The sequence below is a fragment of the Phoxinus phoxinus genome, assembly GCF_949152265.1.
Source record: "Phoxinus phoxinus genome assembly, chromosome: 8".
NCBI classification, from domain to species: Eukaryota; Metazoa; Chordata; class Actinopteri; order Cypriniformes; family Leuciscidae; genus Phoxinus; species Phoxinus phoxinus.
In genome coordinates, this window is record NC_136883.1 from 34,292,874 (window position 1) to 34,310,474 (window position 17,601).

At 36.6% G+C, this 17,601-nt stretch overlaps 1 protein-coding gene across 1 annotated transcript; it reads right to left on the reverse strand.

Annotated features, from left to right (window-relative positions):
- Positions 1–2: 2 nt before the first annotated feature.
- alx4b (ALX homeobox 4b) lies at positions 3–17,147 on the reverse strand. The gene is made up of 4 exons (XM_079621348.1): positions 16,634–17,147; positions 7,779–8,086; positions 3,068–3,196; positions 3–2,505 (listed from the first exon to the last, which is right to left on the reverse strand). The coding sequence occupies exons 1-4, from the start codon at positions 16,962–16,964 to the stop codon at positions 2,188–2,190; spliced, it is 1,086 nt and encodes a 361-aa protein (XP_079477474.1). The 5' UTR covers positions 16,965–17,147; the 3' UTR covers positions 3–2,187.
- Positions 17,148–17,601: the final 454 nt, after the last annotated feature.

A 17,601-nucleotide genomic window follows, 5' to 3' on the forward strand; every position in this document is an offset into this window, starting at 1 on the left:
TTGTAACAGCTTTAAATGTGTTTAGTTGGTTGCAAGTGATCCCATAATCATTTTAATTCGGATATAGACACTATTATACAGAAACTCCATGGATAAAATGCTTTGTGTTTTACAACAGCTTGTTATTGCCTGAATTTCACGAGACACATACAGTATAAACTTGTGCCGTATTCTCAGCACAGAATTTAATGATCATTTTTACAAAAGAAAATTAGTTATGTTATCAAGAATAACAATCAAACCAGCAAAACTAGATCACTCATTAAATCCAAACACACATAGTAAGCAAATCACCATATTATTAAAAGTGCATGCTGTACAAACGCAAAGAACTGATGATAATATATTGTAACTGCATGTCTCAGTAGTATTTAAACTGAGGAAGTAAGAGGAGCAAGAAAAAAACAGTTATGCCCTCTCTGAATATAAAACACACATGACCTCCCTCCGTTACATTCGGTCTCCAACATCTAGAAGTGGAAAGACCCGCTGAGTTTTGAACGACGCTCTGGCTAATCTCAATCAGGAAGTCTGTGAAGTGCCTTTTTACAGAATGAGATTTCTTCATAATCGATTTATTATACTATCTTATGTCAACTGACGGTTTTCATTTAGATGTTTAAACATGGTCTCATAAAATGGGACTAAACGCCCATTGATAAAAAGAATGATAACTATAACAATATAGCGTTCTGATAATTCCAACCGTGCTGCAGTTTTGTCGTCTGCCACTTTAAATGCTCAAGCTCTTTAAACCAGGATGGATTCTGATTGGCTGTCAATGTTTTTATCGTTCATCAGCTGGAGGGGAAATTGTTCTGAAAGTGATTCTATCGTTATCGGGTCTCTGTGCCGTTATCGTAGTTGTGGTCGTTATAGTAGTTGGGGTCTAAACTCTGCAATTTTTTAATATTTCGTTTTAAAACAATATCGTCCTTGAGGCGAACGGGCCTTAAAGTGATAGTTCACCCAAAACATTTTGAATTCTGTCATTAATTACTCACCCTCATGTCGCTCCAGACCTGTATGACTGTCATTCATCTTCAGAACACAAATAATTATATTTTTTAAGAAATCTGAGTTTTCTCTCCCTCCATTGAATGCTAAGCAACTACCACTTTGACGCATCAAAAAGTTCATAAAGAGATCATAAAACTAATCCATATTGAATTGGCCGATTTATTCCAATTTTTTTTGAAGGGACACAATCGCTTTATATGCTGAACAGAATAATTTTAGGATTTTATTCACATTAGTTTTACGATCAACATAAGGCTAAGCAATCAATGACAGAAATTTCATTTTTGGGTGAACTATCCCTTTAAGAGATCAATTCAGTCATTGAACAAATTATTGAGTTTGCAGCACATTATTGGCTACGAACCCTAATGGCACCAAACCTAGAGTCTCCTCTTCATATTTCATGATAACCAGAGTCCCGTGTTGAAGAGAAGCAGAGGGTTTGGGCGATGACCCTCCCTGCAGCGAGAGAAACTAGATCTTTTGCTGGTGCTAAGGAACTGATGGAGCCAGGAAATTAATGAAGTTAGGCTTATGTTCCAACCGATAGAGCTGCGTCCCGTTAACAAAAAACAAACACAACATTCCAGCATTTATCTGGAAACAATGTCCTATTACCTCTGGTTTAGAGAATGTGGCTGTGATAAAAAAGGGAGTATTTCTGGAGCTAGAGCTGGACAGAATTTGGCATAGCAAACACGAAGAGGACCAAACCTGGTACTTGATTGGCTAATATAGAGTGGCTCTCACCCCATCTGGATCTATTGGATGGGAAGCACTTGTTCTGTATTCTGCTCAATCCTGACCGAATGGTTTAAGCCCCGTGCATAAGAACTGATGCTTTCTTCTTTCATTTATATTTAATTTTGTTTTAAAATAGTGCATACTGATTTTTCTTTTTCAATGGTGATACATGGGAAGTCAGTATATATTTTGTATATACTTTTCAGTATATACAGTCTCTATTTTGAAACTGGCCCACACATTCAAACTCCCACTGCACATCCACTTCCTCCAAAAATTCAAAATGAAATCTCCAAGTGTTTTAAAGCTTCGAGCCTCCATTTCTCATGTTCATATTGGCTCCAGATGGCATTACTTTCACCTCATTAGTGCTGACAGTTTAGGGCTGAGGTTGTCTGGTCTTCTGTGTCCCAGATGAAGGCATCATGTGGCCCATGTGATCGCGGCGCTGTGCTCTTTCGCCTTCATGCGCAAGCTGGCGATGCTGGAGGACTTGCGATCTGGTTCGACGCTGAGATCAAAACCATTGATGGCTCCGCCCATTCCAGAGTTGCCAAAAAGACTGCCCATGTGTGTCTGTCCCATGTTCCCACCCGGGCTGGGCATACCGAGGAAATCAGTCACGCCACTAGCGGAGTGAGGGTGAGGGCTCATGCAGGAAGATACAGAATCACAAGGAACCACACAGCCAGGCACCGGGGAGGCTGCACTGCTGCCACTTAGCCAAGATGGGTTCTGAATCTAAGGAAAATACAAAAGAAAAACACATGTAATCCCGGTCCTACATTACATTAAGTGTCTACTATGTACAAACATTTAAATACATCCTTTGATGCAATGCACTTATTGTGTAGGCTACATACATGTTTTAAACTGTACTAATATAAATAAATAAAAAACAGGTCACAAAGTATTTACTCAATAGAAGTACCTCCTCAACGAGAATGCATGTTCAGACGCAGCCTCCATCTTTATGTGTGAGTCACTGAATTGTTCACTCAACCATTTCTCATTCAGGAATGAAACAACTGTCTTTATGAGTGACTCACTGAATAATTCACTCCGATATTTTAAAAACATTGATTCATTGTGTTGGATAATGCTTTGTTTGGATTTTCTTTGGTGCAAAAACAAAGTAACTTAAAATATTGTGTCTATAAAGCAAATTTTTTATTATGTTTTCATTAAACTGCTGTGTAAAAGCAATTGCAATCATGTTGTTGGTGTAAGATCAGCATCGCTGTGTTTTGGTTAAATAATACAAATCTGCAGTATGATTGGTAGTGCAGATTTTTTCTTTTACCTGTGCATAGTTTTCTGCTCGTGTGAGAAGAGGAAGCTCATAGGCCGTTGAGAAGTGCGTCCGAACCTGCTGCATCTGACCAAAGCGCTCTCTCTTTCTCCATTTGGCCCGGCGATTCTGAAACCACACCTGTAGGAAATGAACCAAATATCTGATTATTTGAAAAATATCTATGCAAAATCCCAAGATATGGAGTCAATACAGGTACAGGATGCTATTTCTAATTTGGTACTATATTTACAAACTCTCAATGCCGTTTATACACAGATTATTATTACTAAAAATCTACAGAGCGCTGAAGTGACTGAACTGAAGCATAAATGGCGAGGCACATGAAAGCACTGCACGGTTCCTCAGCTGATGTCTTTAATGTACAGTGTTTCTGCATGCATGTGAACTCTCGCCTGCAGGTTTGAGGAGCTCTGCACTTCTCAGCCTCGCTCATGTCTGGAGCGGGTCCAGTTCATCAATCACAGTGAGGCCAGTTCTGATCTTCTGTTAGTGCACCACCACACAAACCAACAACCCCAGACCACAGCTGCGTGCTGGCAGACCTCAACATGTGCTTTGAAATTTTAGGATTTGTAAATACATGTAATTGGTTTAGAATCCAGTTTGTTGCTTGGTTATTTTGTCAAATTTGACCGGATACAATGTTTTATTCGGTTGTTGCAGAAGACGTTTTTTCTCATCTCATTCATTACGGACCTGTAATCTGCAAAGTAAAGTGTGCAACAGAAATGCACATGTTCAAATGAGACATTCCTAGTATTTATATTATAAGATATTTGTTTTTCAATAGGATCCCGACAAGTTTCTCCCTCAGACATTCCCATCACTTCATGTATATGACAGAGAATGTTTCGAATGACAAAAAACACACATTTTTTTAAATGGAAAGGCTAAAAAAGGCTGAGATGTTCAGATTTGTTGTTGGTGGTCTCCACAATCACCACTGGACCAAACAAATATGGCTACTCGTGGATTTGTCTCTGGTGTGTAATATAGGAAGGAAGATGACAGTTATGCATATGCTTTCATTGACTATTTCATAGGGCAGTGTCAATCTGTAGCTAAACTTGGATTGTGAGGTGTATCCCTGTCCAATCACATTACAGTTTCCATAAGCCACAAGAGCCCCAGACGTATTATGGAAGGGTAACAGAATATGGAGCTCTGAACTAGTGAATGGGGAACCTTAAAAAGGTACAAAAGACGCAATGCATTTCAACTTATCTTTATTTGAGTTACAAAATATATTGCTTGAAATAGCTTAAGTTGTCCTATAGAGGCCAGTTGTATACAAAGTAATTTGATCGTTCAGGCCGATGTCATGGCCTGCTCCTGACCTCCAAGTGCCATTATGATCATGTAATCTGTTTTGAGAATCTTTGTAATTTAATCCCTGTCTCTTTGGACGTTTATATTGTTTTTCCTTGGTCTACGAAATTAAGAGTAATCAGAGATAATGACCAATGATCAATGACCCGAGCAGCATATTCTTAGTTTATGTTGTTCCTCTTTCCTCTACAAGGGTGGACATGTTTTGAAGATAAATTGAAGGACAATGTACACGGTAAATTATATTTTACAATAACTTTTTCGCCGCTGGCGTTTTTAATTATTATTTATTCTAGCTTCATGCATTCTTTTTTTGAAAAACACTTGAAGTTTGAAAATCAATTTTTCCCCCCCCCCAAAGACCACCATGTGCGAAAGCAAAGCTTTGTTTCTTTTGTTGCATGCGTTTTGATCAGGAGATTCTGTACTCTTTCAGAAGATGCGTAATATCGCCCCCTACCGTATAACAGTGAAAACACTGAAAGCCGGAACATTCTGTCAATGGCGGGGAAAGAGTTAAACATTTAGGGCACGTTTACACAACAACAATATACTAAAAAAAGGTTTCTTTGCATTTTACGCATACAGACAACATTGTCAAAACAATCTCCGCTCACACGGATCTGCTAAAAAGACAGGAAACGCCGCATCATTCATGCCAGGCCAGTAGTTGGCGATATCACTTTGTAAACTAGACGCCAACAGACTGAACATTTACGCATGTGCGTGACGTCACAGTTTTCATAAATCCACTTTTTTGTGGTTTGCGCCAGAGATGATAATCGTATTGTTTTCAAAAACTTGCACTTTGAAACCCATTTTGTAAAGTTAGCTTTTTCAGGCCCCCAAAACACTGTTGTCCTGTAAGATTAATGACCAAAACGCACACATTTCTTTCTGTTTTTAGTTGAAAACAGTATCGTGTAAACGACCCCTAAGTTTAATAGCAAATCTGAGCAGACTGCAAGGCATTCAATTATAGACAAAAATAAGTATTCATAAATATTTTACATTTTGGCACGTTTTCGTACGTAATTGCGTCATTTTATCTCACAATTCCGACTTTATTTTTCACAATTCCGCCTTTAAATCTCACAATTTTTACTTTTTTTTCAGAATTGCCCATTTATTTCCCGCAAATATGGGTTTATATTTATCACTTTTGATTTAACATCTTACAATTCTGACTTTTCCCTCAGAACTCTGAGTTTACATCTTCTGCATCTTTCTGTTATTTCTTTCCATCATTCTCTGATACAAACTTTCTCCTTTGCTCTTTCTTTTCTTCAAACTCAAATTCTGAAGGGAGGATGTTAGAAAGTGAAAGAGGAGAATGTTCAGGCTGGAGTTTGTTTACATTTCATGTTTAATTTCCTGACGCCTAAGCCCCCGGCTCTCCAGAGCTGCCCCCAATGACCTCTCAGAGACCCACAGACGAGAGCAGGGGACCGTTGTGCAGATCCGACACACACACACACACACACTCTAAGGACACTCATAAGTGCGTCACTTCACATCTGCGCTCACAGAAGGTTTTGAGCATGCATGAAAAGATACCAACATATATGTCCCGACCCGAGGACTAAAACTATATATGATGTCCTCCAAAACATCCTCTATTAGTGTGTTGAGGGGAAAAGTCTTGTTTGATAGAGAGAGCTGAGCAACAGCGCCGGGGAGGAGAGCGATCATCATCACAATTGCGTATGTCTGTAGGTATGTTTTTGAAAAACGGGTCGAACTCTGTAGTCACTCAACAGAGTCTGCTCTGTGTTGTCAGCCTACACGGGTAATGAGACTCATGTGTGTGTGACTCAGAACGAGTGCAGTTACTCCACTGTACCTTCAAAACACGGCCAGGTTCCTGACGACGCCTCATTCCCTGCGTGGAAATTGAGTATGGCATCTCAAACTGTGTTTTCTTCAACTGCCAGAGAACGTGTGTGTTTTTTCTCCCTAACTCTTCTTAACATCCTTAAACACTGTGGTGTAGAGAGGTACATTAAACATGACTAGAAGTTTCGAAAGAAATGTGTGAGTCCAACTTCTCTGTCACGATGTGAGAATTGAGATCTGTGTTATGCACAGCAGAGACTATTGTTCTTTTTAGTAGAGCAGAATCTATTGAGTTGGGAGGAATAGATTTAAAAATGGGCAAATTTATTAAAGGGATAGTTCACCCAAAAATGAAAATTCTGTGAAAACCCTCGTGTCAAACACACAAGACTTTCGTTCATCTTCAGAACACAAATGAAGATCTTTAAAGCGATCGTGTCTCTTTAGAAAATTTGGAAAAAATGAACAAAGATGATCTTCATTTGAATTCCGAAAATAAACGAAAGTCTTATGTTTTTGGAACGGTAGTGAGTAATTAATAACAGAAATTAGTTTTTTTGGGGTGAACTAACTCTTTAAATGGAGCTACTAGTAAATTCACACTATTGATTTAACGAGAATATGACCAAATAATATTATTAATAATACTAATTATAATTTTACTACTACCACCAATACTACTAATAAAAAATATAAAACTATAAAGTATTATCCAACCAACCATTCTCCAAACCGTTTGTCCTCTATAGGGTCATAGGGAGCCTATAAAATATTAATAAAAGTGTAAAATATAATTTCAATATATCATTGTATGATTTTATATAATGCAATAGGCTATATTAATCATTGTGGTAATATTTGAAAATAATAATAACAACAATTCAAATATTATATTATTAAACATATGAACTAATTTTTAATATAATATTGTATAACTTTATATAATATATTAATAAACATATGAATCATATATTAATAAAAGTGATCATGTTTTATTATTCATACATAGTAGTTTTACAAACTGAAGAATGGAGCACGTTTACACAACGACGATGTACTAAAAACGGAAACGTTTTTCTTTTGCGTTTTTCACGTATGGGAAACACCGTTGTCAAAACAATCCCGTTCACATGGATCTGCAAAAATGACCAAACGCTGTATTCTGCTGACAGGCCAGTAGTTGGCGATGTCAACTTTATACAGAAACATAATACACACACACATGACACATTTTCACAAATTCAAGTTTTTGTAGTTTCCATTGAGACAATATCAGTATCTTTTTTTTAAAAGTGCACTTTGAAACCCGCTTTCAAAAGTTATCGTTGTGATGTATGAATGGCCAAAGCACATAAAAGGTTTGCCATTTTTAGTTGAAAACCTGAATCATTATTTTTGTAGTACTCATACTCGCTACTATTGTATACTGAAAATGAATATTCTAGGTTATTTAATTTCTAACTACCCAGCAGCTCTTCTGAAGTGTGAATGAATCTCAAATGTATGGTAATGTGATCGGGCCGAGCAGGCTTACCTGCACCCGTGCCTCGGTGAGATCCGTCCGGAGGGCCAGCTGTTCGCGGGCGTACACATCTGGGTAGTGTGTCTTCTGGAAAACCTTCTCCAGCTCCTCCAGCTGATAGCTCGTGAAGGTGGTGCGGTTCCGTCTCTTCTTGCCTTTATTGCTCTCAGCCTCACACTTGTCTAGAGGACCGCCGAGCTCAGGGCGTTCGGCTTGACCTTTGACCCCGGAGTCTTTCAGATTGATGTAACTGCCATCCATACCTGTGGGATCAGCAGATTGAGGCATCTCTGTGTCTGTCAGTCCAGTGCCATCTTTCCCTGGAAACAGATGAACTGTGGCTTTAGTGTGTGTGTGGCAAATATTGAGGGTTTACGTTAACCTGTCTCTCAACCCATTACAAGTAACGCATCTGAAGTGAACATGAGAACACAACATTCACAAAAACTCACACAGTCACAGTTAACCAATGAAAATGTAGCAAGGATATTGATTTCAACAGTCTTTATTTTACTAAACATAACAACAAGACACTGGAAATCTACAGAACCGCTAAACAAACCAACTTTCAGAAACTGAACTGAAAAAAACACATGTTAAATAGACACAGGTCACGTGACACAGGTGAATAACTAATAATAAAAGAACCATGGCAACAAATGATGAGCGGGAAAATAGGGAACAAATGAAACACAACGTACGAGTCCCAAAGAGAACATAACCGTTACACGCATCTAGTCCTATACAAATATTCTTTATTTAAGAGGGTTCTGTTGTCTTCTTACATTTCAAAACCCTCTAATGTGCAACAATTCTTTCTTTATGTTTTCTGGTTGGATGTCTGGATCAGTGTCTTGGTGAAAGTATAAACATGCGCAGATTGTAAGTATCAAATCACGCCTGTTCAATGCACACTGGTTCTCAGTTACTCCATCTTCCCAACTGTCAGTTATACTGTCTCGTTTTAGAAACGTTTTTCTGCTTATGTTTGAGCCAATCAGCCACAAGCAGTGTGTTGTCCATTCAATTTATCTCTTGATGTATTTTGCAGGATGCATTCATAAGTCAAATGGTTTAGGCCTACATAAACATTGACATTCTACATTTTTTTTAATAAAATGAGATAGCATTTTATATGTATTTCAAATTAACCCAATTAGTTAGTTTTCACACTTTTCCCAGAATTTGATTTACAGTTTGATTGGAAATGATACACAATAAAACTATTACAATTATATTAAGTGTCTTTAACACCTACATTTAAAAAAAATATGTATTTGAATTGCATATAAAATTTCCATTTATTTGGATTACTGTCTTAAAATAAAAAAAATTATAAAAAAAACTTAATGTGATGCATTTGTCAGTCATAAGAAAATTAAACGGGTAGGTTTATAATTAAATGCATTTGATTTTATTCAAATAATCGTATTTTCATAAACTTGCTTAGAATCAGCATAAATCTCGTCCCTGTGAAAATGATTAAAATGTATTTAGTTAAAAAGTACAAAGATGGTTAGTTGTAAAACAAGCAATGTTCAGTAGTTCAAATGTTCAAATGGATTTATTTATGATAAATATATAAACCTGGTTATTGTGTATTTAAAACACATTAGTTTATTAGTTGCAGAAATCTATCCGTTTAATTTATGTACGACTGACAAATTTGCATCACATTAAGTTTATTAGTTTAAGTTAAAGCTCAATAATCCAAATGGATGGAAATCTTATATTTTATATTCAAATATTATAATTTATTTTCTATGTAGTGTCACTTAAATTAACAGTTTGATACAATGCACTTATTTTGTCCATACATATTTTTTAATTGTACATGTATTTAAAAAAATACCTGCATGTAATTAATTTATGAAATTACATCTATAATTACAGTATTGACCCTTTTTCTACCCTTTCACCTCCTTCAAACCCGTATCTATATCCCATCTCAAACATGTTTTGCAATACATCATGAACAAAATAAGTTTTTTTAAATAAGTGCATAAAGACTGATATAATCCTGAGATCAAATATTCACGAGTGATATTAACTTTGATTTTTCTTTGTTTCGTCTCATTCTCCTCACTCACTGTTGCCTTACAGTCTAACTCTAAACTAAAACTTAACACAACAAAGGGGTAATCATCATTTGTATAACTATATATATATATATATATATATATAATTAATTTTCACTGTGAAACTTTTCAAATGGTTTGTGTATTCCATACTTTGTTTAGAGTATTAAAATGTAATAATATTTTGCGATAACTGTGTCTGTGTTTGGCAGAGAAATAATCATAATTGCTGTGGCGAGCACTTTGAGACCCACCCTGCTGTCTTTCCTTGGCTTTAGCTCATGTTATGCTGAATCTGCGTAGCACCACATTTTTTAAACAGTGCCATTGCATGTTTAGCATTTTAAAGCCAAAGCTCCTTGGTTTTGGCTGCAAGTTTCGCATTGACAGCAATAGTCTGGGTTGATCGCTTTCCAAATGTTTTGGGGATTTTAGCAATGCTATTTGTTTTTTTCTGCTTGCCATATAGAACGCAGAATCTCTTTCCACTTGATATATAACAGCACTTTTTGACGCAATATTCCCCACCTCTTGACTTCATTGCACAATAGTTACTCGTCATTTACCAGATGCCTTTAGCCACAGTCACTTACGGCACATAAGTCAGAGGCAGTCCTCTTGGAGATGAAATATTTAGCTCAAGGGCTCACTAAAGTTCCTGATCACCTCCTGTGAAGATCTAACCGGCAAGGGCATCACGCCCAGATCCACTTAACATTACATTACATTTATGCATTCAGCAGATGCTTTATCCAAAGCACCTTATATTGCATTTAAAGTTGAACTTTGCCGATCTTCAACCCACTTTGTATTGTTACAATGTTATATGTAATGTAAATGAACAAAGTTTACTTGTTTTCTCCCTCCGTTTGGCCTAAAACACAGCTCGTGGTCATCTAGTTTGAAATGTTAACTACAAACACAGGTTTTTCAGATTTATTTACTCCATGTGTAAGATTCTGTGCAGCACTAAACGCGCTGGATCCTTCACTGGAAACTGAAAGTAACTCACTCCCGCTGAACATGTACTCTTTGAGTTCTTGCACCCGGGAGCAATATGTCAACAGCATTATGACTAAAAGTTTGCTAAGAAGTATTTCCTACTAAAGCAAGGTGGTATTTGACTTTGGTAAGTGTATCCATAGTAGACTGGTGGGAGTGGCCTTGTACAGCAACATGCCCAGTGCATTATGGGTGTTGAAGTTTTCCTATCTGGCAAAAGGAAAGACAGCAGCCTTTTTTTTCTGTTTTCTCTAGACAGCCTTTCTGTACAGGTAGACCAGTTTTATTGAAAGCCCATTTTGCCAGCGGTGAAGTACCCCTTTAAGATATACAATTCATCAAGTTCATGCATTCCCTGGGAATCAAACCCGTGATCTTGCATGGCTTTGTTGGCACCATGCTCTACTATTTGAGCAGGAATAACTATCAAACCAGCCTGTTCTCACGTAAATGCGTCTCTATTGCACGCAGTTTGTTTATCGTGCATTTTATAGCCGAAAATGAATTGTTACGTGCATATGATACACAGTTTTCGCGTGCATTTGATACACACTTCATTGCATGTAATACACACGCACCCCACACCACTAATTCTACACAAATGTATAATACACACGCACCCCACAACACTACTAAACCTATACCCTAACCAACCCATGCGTATCCTATGCACGTAAAAACTCATTTTCGAGTATAAATTACACGATAAACACACTGCGTGCTAGAGACGCATTTAGTGTGATCGGGTTGATCAAACCTACATGCTCACATCCAAACTATACATTCCAAATAAAGGTTCCAAATGGGGTTTTCATAACAATGCAATAGAAGAGCTTTCTAACATTTTGGGTTCCTCAAAGAAATTTTCTTTCAACAGTTCTTAAAATAACCATTTTTTTCTTAGTGTAAAGAAATTCCACCAGGAACTTTGAGCCTTTTGTGCAATGGAAAGGTTCCATGGTTGTTAAAGGTTCTTCACGGAACCATCAATGCCAGTAAGAATAGTTATTATCAAGAGCATACACTCCTAAAAATGAAGGTTCCAAAAGGGTGTTTTGAAGAACCATTTTTGTTTCCCCAAAAACACTTTCAGTGAAAAAAAAAAAAAAAACGTTTTTTCTTTTCTCAGAGTAACATTTTAAAAATCGAAAGAACCCTTTTCCACAATAAAATGGAATGGAAAGGTTTGGAATGTTAAAAAGTTCTTCATGCAACCAAATATGCCAATAAAGACCGTTTAATTTTTAAAGGACCTTATTTTCCTGAGGACATACTAGCAAATTGCCCCTCTGGAAACAAATCAAATGATGTAAAAATCACATCTTTTACACAACTACTTCAGTACTTATATTGGCATTGCAAAAGCCCTCCAGCCAAGAAACATATACCAGAATTCTCCTTTCTGTAAACTGGTGTTTTTGAAAATCAATTCACACCAAGGCAAAACCCTCCCCTGAGAACACGGACTCCATCCTGAAGGAGTCGGCTGTGTCTTTGAGTTAGCAGAGGTCAGATTCTTATTGGAGCGGCGATTTAATCACTGCAAGAAACAAGGAGAAAAACATCAAAGTGTAATTGAACTCGCTGTAAAGCAGCAGGACACCCCTCGCTTTTATAGAATCTGATGGTTTGGGTCAGCTCCAGATAAATCACACTGTAAATCAACACAAACAGTGACATTCGTGTCATTTAATAATGATTAATGCCATTCAATTCAAGATTATCATGAACAAATGAGCAAAAGAGCAAATTTTATATGTTATACTCAACAAGTTAAACCAACAACCAACAAGTTACACTTAAAAATAAAGGTAGAACCATTCTGGATTCCCCAACAAACCTTTGAGTGAACAATGCTTAAAATAACCTATTTTTTCTTAATGTGAAGAACATGTTAAGAATCTAAAGAACCTTTTTCCACAATAAAATGTGAAATATTTCAATCTAAGTTCTAGCATTTGGCCTCCAATTGTAAAATGTTAAGCGATTCAATGAGGGTTTAAACTTTTAATTCTGAGGTATTTGTACTCTATACTGTACGTTGAAGATACAGGTATCTGTGCAGAAGCAAAACTTCCAGATGTTCCTGTGAGAAGATCAATGCCTGAAAGCCGCACAGGAATGTGGAAATTCTGTGGGAAACCAGGACAGTGTTTCCGTTAAATCTGAGCTCCTGAAAAATGACCTCACACATGACTTCCATACTGCAGAACTGAGCCAGTTTTCTGTCTGCAGGATTTCACTCATAAGCTCACCACAATTTAAAATAGCTCATGGCATGCATTGAAATGCTGGGTTGTTTCAACCCAATTTTGGGTCAAAAATGGACAAACTCAGCCGTTGGGTTACATTTTTAAATTACATTTTTAACCCAACGTTTGGGTTTGTCCATATTTGACACAAAATTGGGTTGAAACAGTGTAGGTGTGAGTGTAGGTATTTTATTTTTTACATCAACCTGTACAGTAGGCCACGGAATTAAAAAAAAGGCTATCTAGTTTTAATAGGTTTTTGTACATGTTGATATGTTCAGTGTGGATTCAGTTCCGTTCAATAACTGTGTAAAGTTCATGAATTATGAGTTCAATTTATCTATAAAGCAGCTCTAGAGAAAAAAAGTCATCATCCAGATCAGTTAAGTTCTCATCCAATAGTGTCAGTGCAGTCATATCAATAATATTGCTAATTATTAAGTGTCCCCAACTATAAGCCAGCCAAAAGGCGACAGTGGCAAGCTGATAGAAATGGATAAGAAAAGAAACCAGGCTCAGTCAGAGGACCAGCCTTAGGCAAAAAGAACCAACATTGGTTTAATTCCAGACTGCATCACAAGTCACATTGTTGATTAATATTTCATCCAGTTCTGCTTGAATATCGAGTATTATGGCAGCATTTGTTGGCAAGGACAAGCAGCACACACTTCATTCTCTCACGTTAAATATTGTGTCCATGATGCCACACCTCTGAAATCTGTTATTCACAATTAACCAAACCATGTGTAATCATATGTGTAAATCCTTCAAATCTGCTAGATACTTAATAGCCGACTTAATATCCCATCAGTTGTTGAATGCTGGTTTATTTGCACGTCATTTTGTAAGGAAAGGTTATGTAAACCAGTCAGGCTTGTCATTTTAGGCCTCCCAGTGGCACTGATGGTGCTGAGCATAAACGCATGATATCTCTGTGAATCCATATACCACACAAATGCCTCTGGATGATGCCCTACTGCTGCATGCATTACTCAGGTTTTTGGTTTCATGCTTTTTTAAATGCACTGTGACTGTGAGATTACAGCATTTGTTAAGGATTAACCCTGGTAAGTAGTATCAATGCAATTAGGCTGGTTTAAATAACTCTACTGAAGTCATGTGCAAGGTTTAATTAGAAATGTTGCACTCGTGTTTAACAGTTCACACCTGTGACGAACCCACTTTGTTACTGACTCTGTAGTTTTACTGGGTTCTGATTGGCTGGAAAGAGCAAACCACCCTGTTATATTTTGGATCTAATCGCATAACAAGTTTATAACCCACACTTGAGAAAAGTGTTAAGTTGAGTCAGAGCATACTTCTCTCTGTGTTGAATAGTGGATGAAAAGCGGTTTTCGATGTTCTCCGACTGGTCAGTCAGGCTCGATCTTACCCTTGTGTGGGAACCAGTGTTCATTCTCCTCAAACCACAGAAACGCTGTCTGTGTCTGTGCATCATAATATGCCCATGAAAGGAATTATTGGTGATTATCTCATACTGTGTCTTCAGGCCTGCTGACTATTTGACAACCTATTTTTTTTGTTGTTGAAAATATTAAAGTATTATGTCCAGTTGGACTGCAATGGTCTTTTTACAAAATATTTTTCATTTACAAATAGCCCTAATTATCACCTGATTTAGAGCAATTAATTAAAAAACAAATGTTTTTTTTTTCATACAAAAATCTTTATCTTTATTTTTAATGAATCCATTTATTCAAACACCCAGTAAATTATTGCAAAATACAGTGAACTGTAAGAAAGTTTAAAGATCTGATCATTGTTTTGGCTTGTCTTTTTCAAATCTGATTATTAAGACAATAAACATTTTATATTATGCAAAAAGAGCTCTTGAAGAGTGAAAGCTTGGCTGTATAATAGCAATTTTGTTTGTTTTTTTTACTTTTAATTATTTATTTATTTAAAGGGGATTCCTAATAATAATCTGGGTGAATGCTAATTTCCCAATGACTTTCCATAGAATTAATCACAGAGCAATTATTTTTAAAGCATTTGTAAAAGGTAATCAAATATAAGCTACGTTTTAAAGGTCATGGTTGACAACGGGTAAAGTTAAATACATCATTTTATTAGGCTAATTCTGTATGTATTAATTAAATCACGTCAAAACAGCCCATTATTATTTTTTTAATCTTTTTTTTGTGACACAACTTCGTTTTAGGTTGTCGTCATAAACAGACAGTTCAGAAATTGTAATATTTATATATAGCCTGAAGACACAGTCGGTGTCTGTTTTCACTGGCCTGAGATCAGGCATCGTAAATAGCCCTTGCCTGATTTACAACCACAAAGATGGATTTTCATGCCATGTTTGAAAGTCAGAAGACGATGATAATCTTTTTATTCGTTGTGTGTCAACATCTGTAGGTCTGTTCGTGACTTCTGCTTTGATTGTTTATTAGATCACCAAACGAATTGTTTATATATTTATTGTAAGAACATTTTAATGTTCGGCAACGTCCGTATATGGTCAACGTAAAAATATTAGATCTGACAAATAACAGTCGAGAAGGAGTGTGGATTTAAATAGGCTACAGCCTTCAGAACAAACAACGACCAGCCGATAAATCACTCTTTACAATAAGAGTGTAATATACACGAATGAATAAATGAACCAGGCCTAATTATGTTTAACATTTATTAAGTGAATTTACGCTTCCTCTTTTGCAGTTCATTACGTTAAGCAGAAAAGTCATAATTATATTATCCTAAAACACAAAAAAATTGTAGGTTTAATAGGCTACAAATCTTTTATTCGATTTAATAAATGCGAAAAAATCCATGTGGATTATTATTAATAATTATTTATTATTATTATTTACAAAAATCTTACGATTATATGAATTAGACGGCTGCGAAATAGTATTTTTGCGGATACTTTTAGTTTTGCCTATATCTTTATTTATAGTAGGCAGTCTATATAGACAGTCATTCTGGCTAAATAATAATAATAATAGGCTGAATAAAATATTATAATTGTTCAAAGTTTCAACTTTCTTTATCAATAATTTAAAAAGTGGTCGAAACGTGCAAAAAGAACTTGTGACTTTGATTTTACTTTAAAAAAAATGTAAAGCATGTAAAACGTAATTTTGCCAACACTTTATTTTAAGGTGACGTAGTTACATTACTCAAATAAGTATGATTAATATTAATTGACTACATGTAGGCTACTTACTATAGAGTTGCAGTTAGGGTTAGGGTTTAGTTTAGGGTTATTACCTGTAATTATGCATTATTTACTGTTACAAGGCTAAGTAAAAAAAACTTAAGTCACCTTAAAATAAAGTGTTAGCCTACCGTAATTTTGATAGAGGTGAGAAGTGCATATGAACTAGCAAATGTGAGAACAAATTGAAGCTTATAAAGCTACTCATTAAATGACTCCTTTTACTCTCAACATGGAGATGTTCTTATACAATGATCAAAATACACTGACATCCTAAATATAAATGTAATTTGTCACCTCTGGAGATATCGGCTCTTGATAAATGAAATCCATGCACTCACTCACCATAGCAAGAGATGAGCGCGCCGTCCTGTAGTTTGCTGTCTTCAGTGGGAGTTTTGCATGTGGGTCTCTGCATGAACAGATGATACTTGCTGTACGGGCTCTCGGCTGAGCTTTCCTCCAGTGAAGGACACTCCTGCTGGAAGGGACTCCTCGGCTTGTCCCCGTAAGCGTGACCTTTGGCGGGCAGAAAAGTGGGACTGTATTTGGAGTCGCTCGGCTGGAACGTCCTGTAAGGATTGGCCTGCTGGACTCTCCCTTGCCCTGACGATGGGGGATAATATGAATCCATTGAGGTCATATCGCAGTATGAGACGCACGCATCGGCGTTCATACCGACAAAAAAACAGACGCAAAAATATCCTAACTTTTTTTGTTTTGGTAAATCTAAACGTCACCCTCGCTCGATTCTCCTCTCATTCACAGACGGCCATGCACTTTCTCACACACATACACACACACACACCAGGGCGACAGCTGGAGTTGGTTAAAATGATTCAGATGTTTTCCAGAGACTAGGCAAAAGCAAATGCTAAAGCGTCTTAAAGGTTAAGAAGAGGAGAGAGAGAGAGAAATGCATGAACGGAGGATGATGTCCTGGTGTCCACTGGTCCTGTCATGATAAGAGGTCAGATCGTGGGGCACAGGAGCTTTTCCCTCGAACTAACACGTGAGAAACACAACGCATGACATTAATGTGGCCTAATTTAAGACGCAACTGACAGAAGAGCGCGAAAATGGAGCAAGCAAACATAAGGCCTTCATAATACACAAACGCATCATTTTAAACGAAAATATTCGAGAAATTATTATTATTCAGTAATATAATATTATTCAGTCAAATGGTTAAATTTTCTTCCTTTAGCCTAATAGAAGGATGTTGAACAATGTTTGTGTAAATTAGTGTTTAATTAAAAATAACATATGAAAACAGAGATTATTAGGCCTAAAAATAAATAAAAGTAAAAAGT

Coding starts and splice junctions, on each gene's coding strand:
- alx4b (XM_079621348.1), bottom strand. CDS start 16,964: ATGAACGCCGATGCGTGCGTCTCATACTGCGATATGACCTCAATGGAT. Junction 8,087..16,633: donor CGCGCTCATCTCTTGCTATG/GTGAGTGAGTGC, acceptor ATCTGTTTCCAG/GGAAAGATGGCACTGGACTG. Junction 2,506..3,067: donor GAGCAGAAAACTATGCACAG/GTAAAAGAAAAA, acceptor TATTTTCCTTAG/ATTCAGAACCCATCTTGGCT.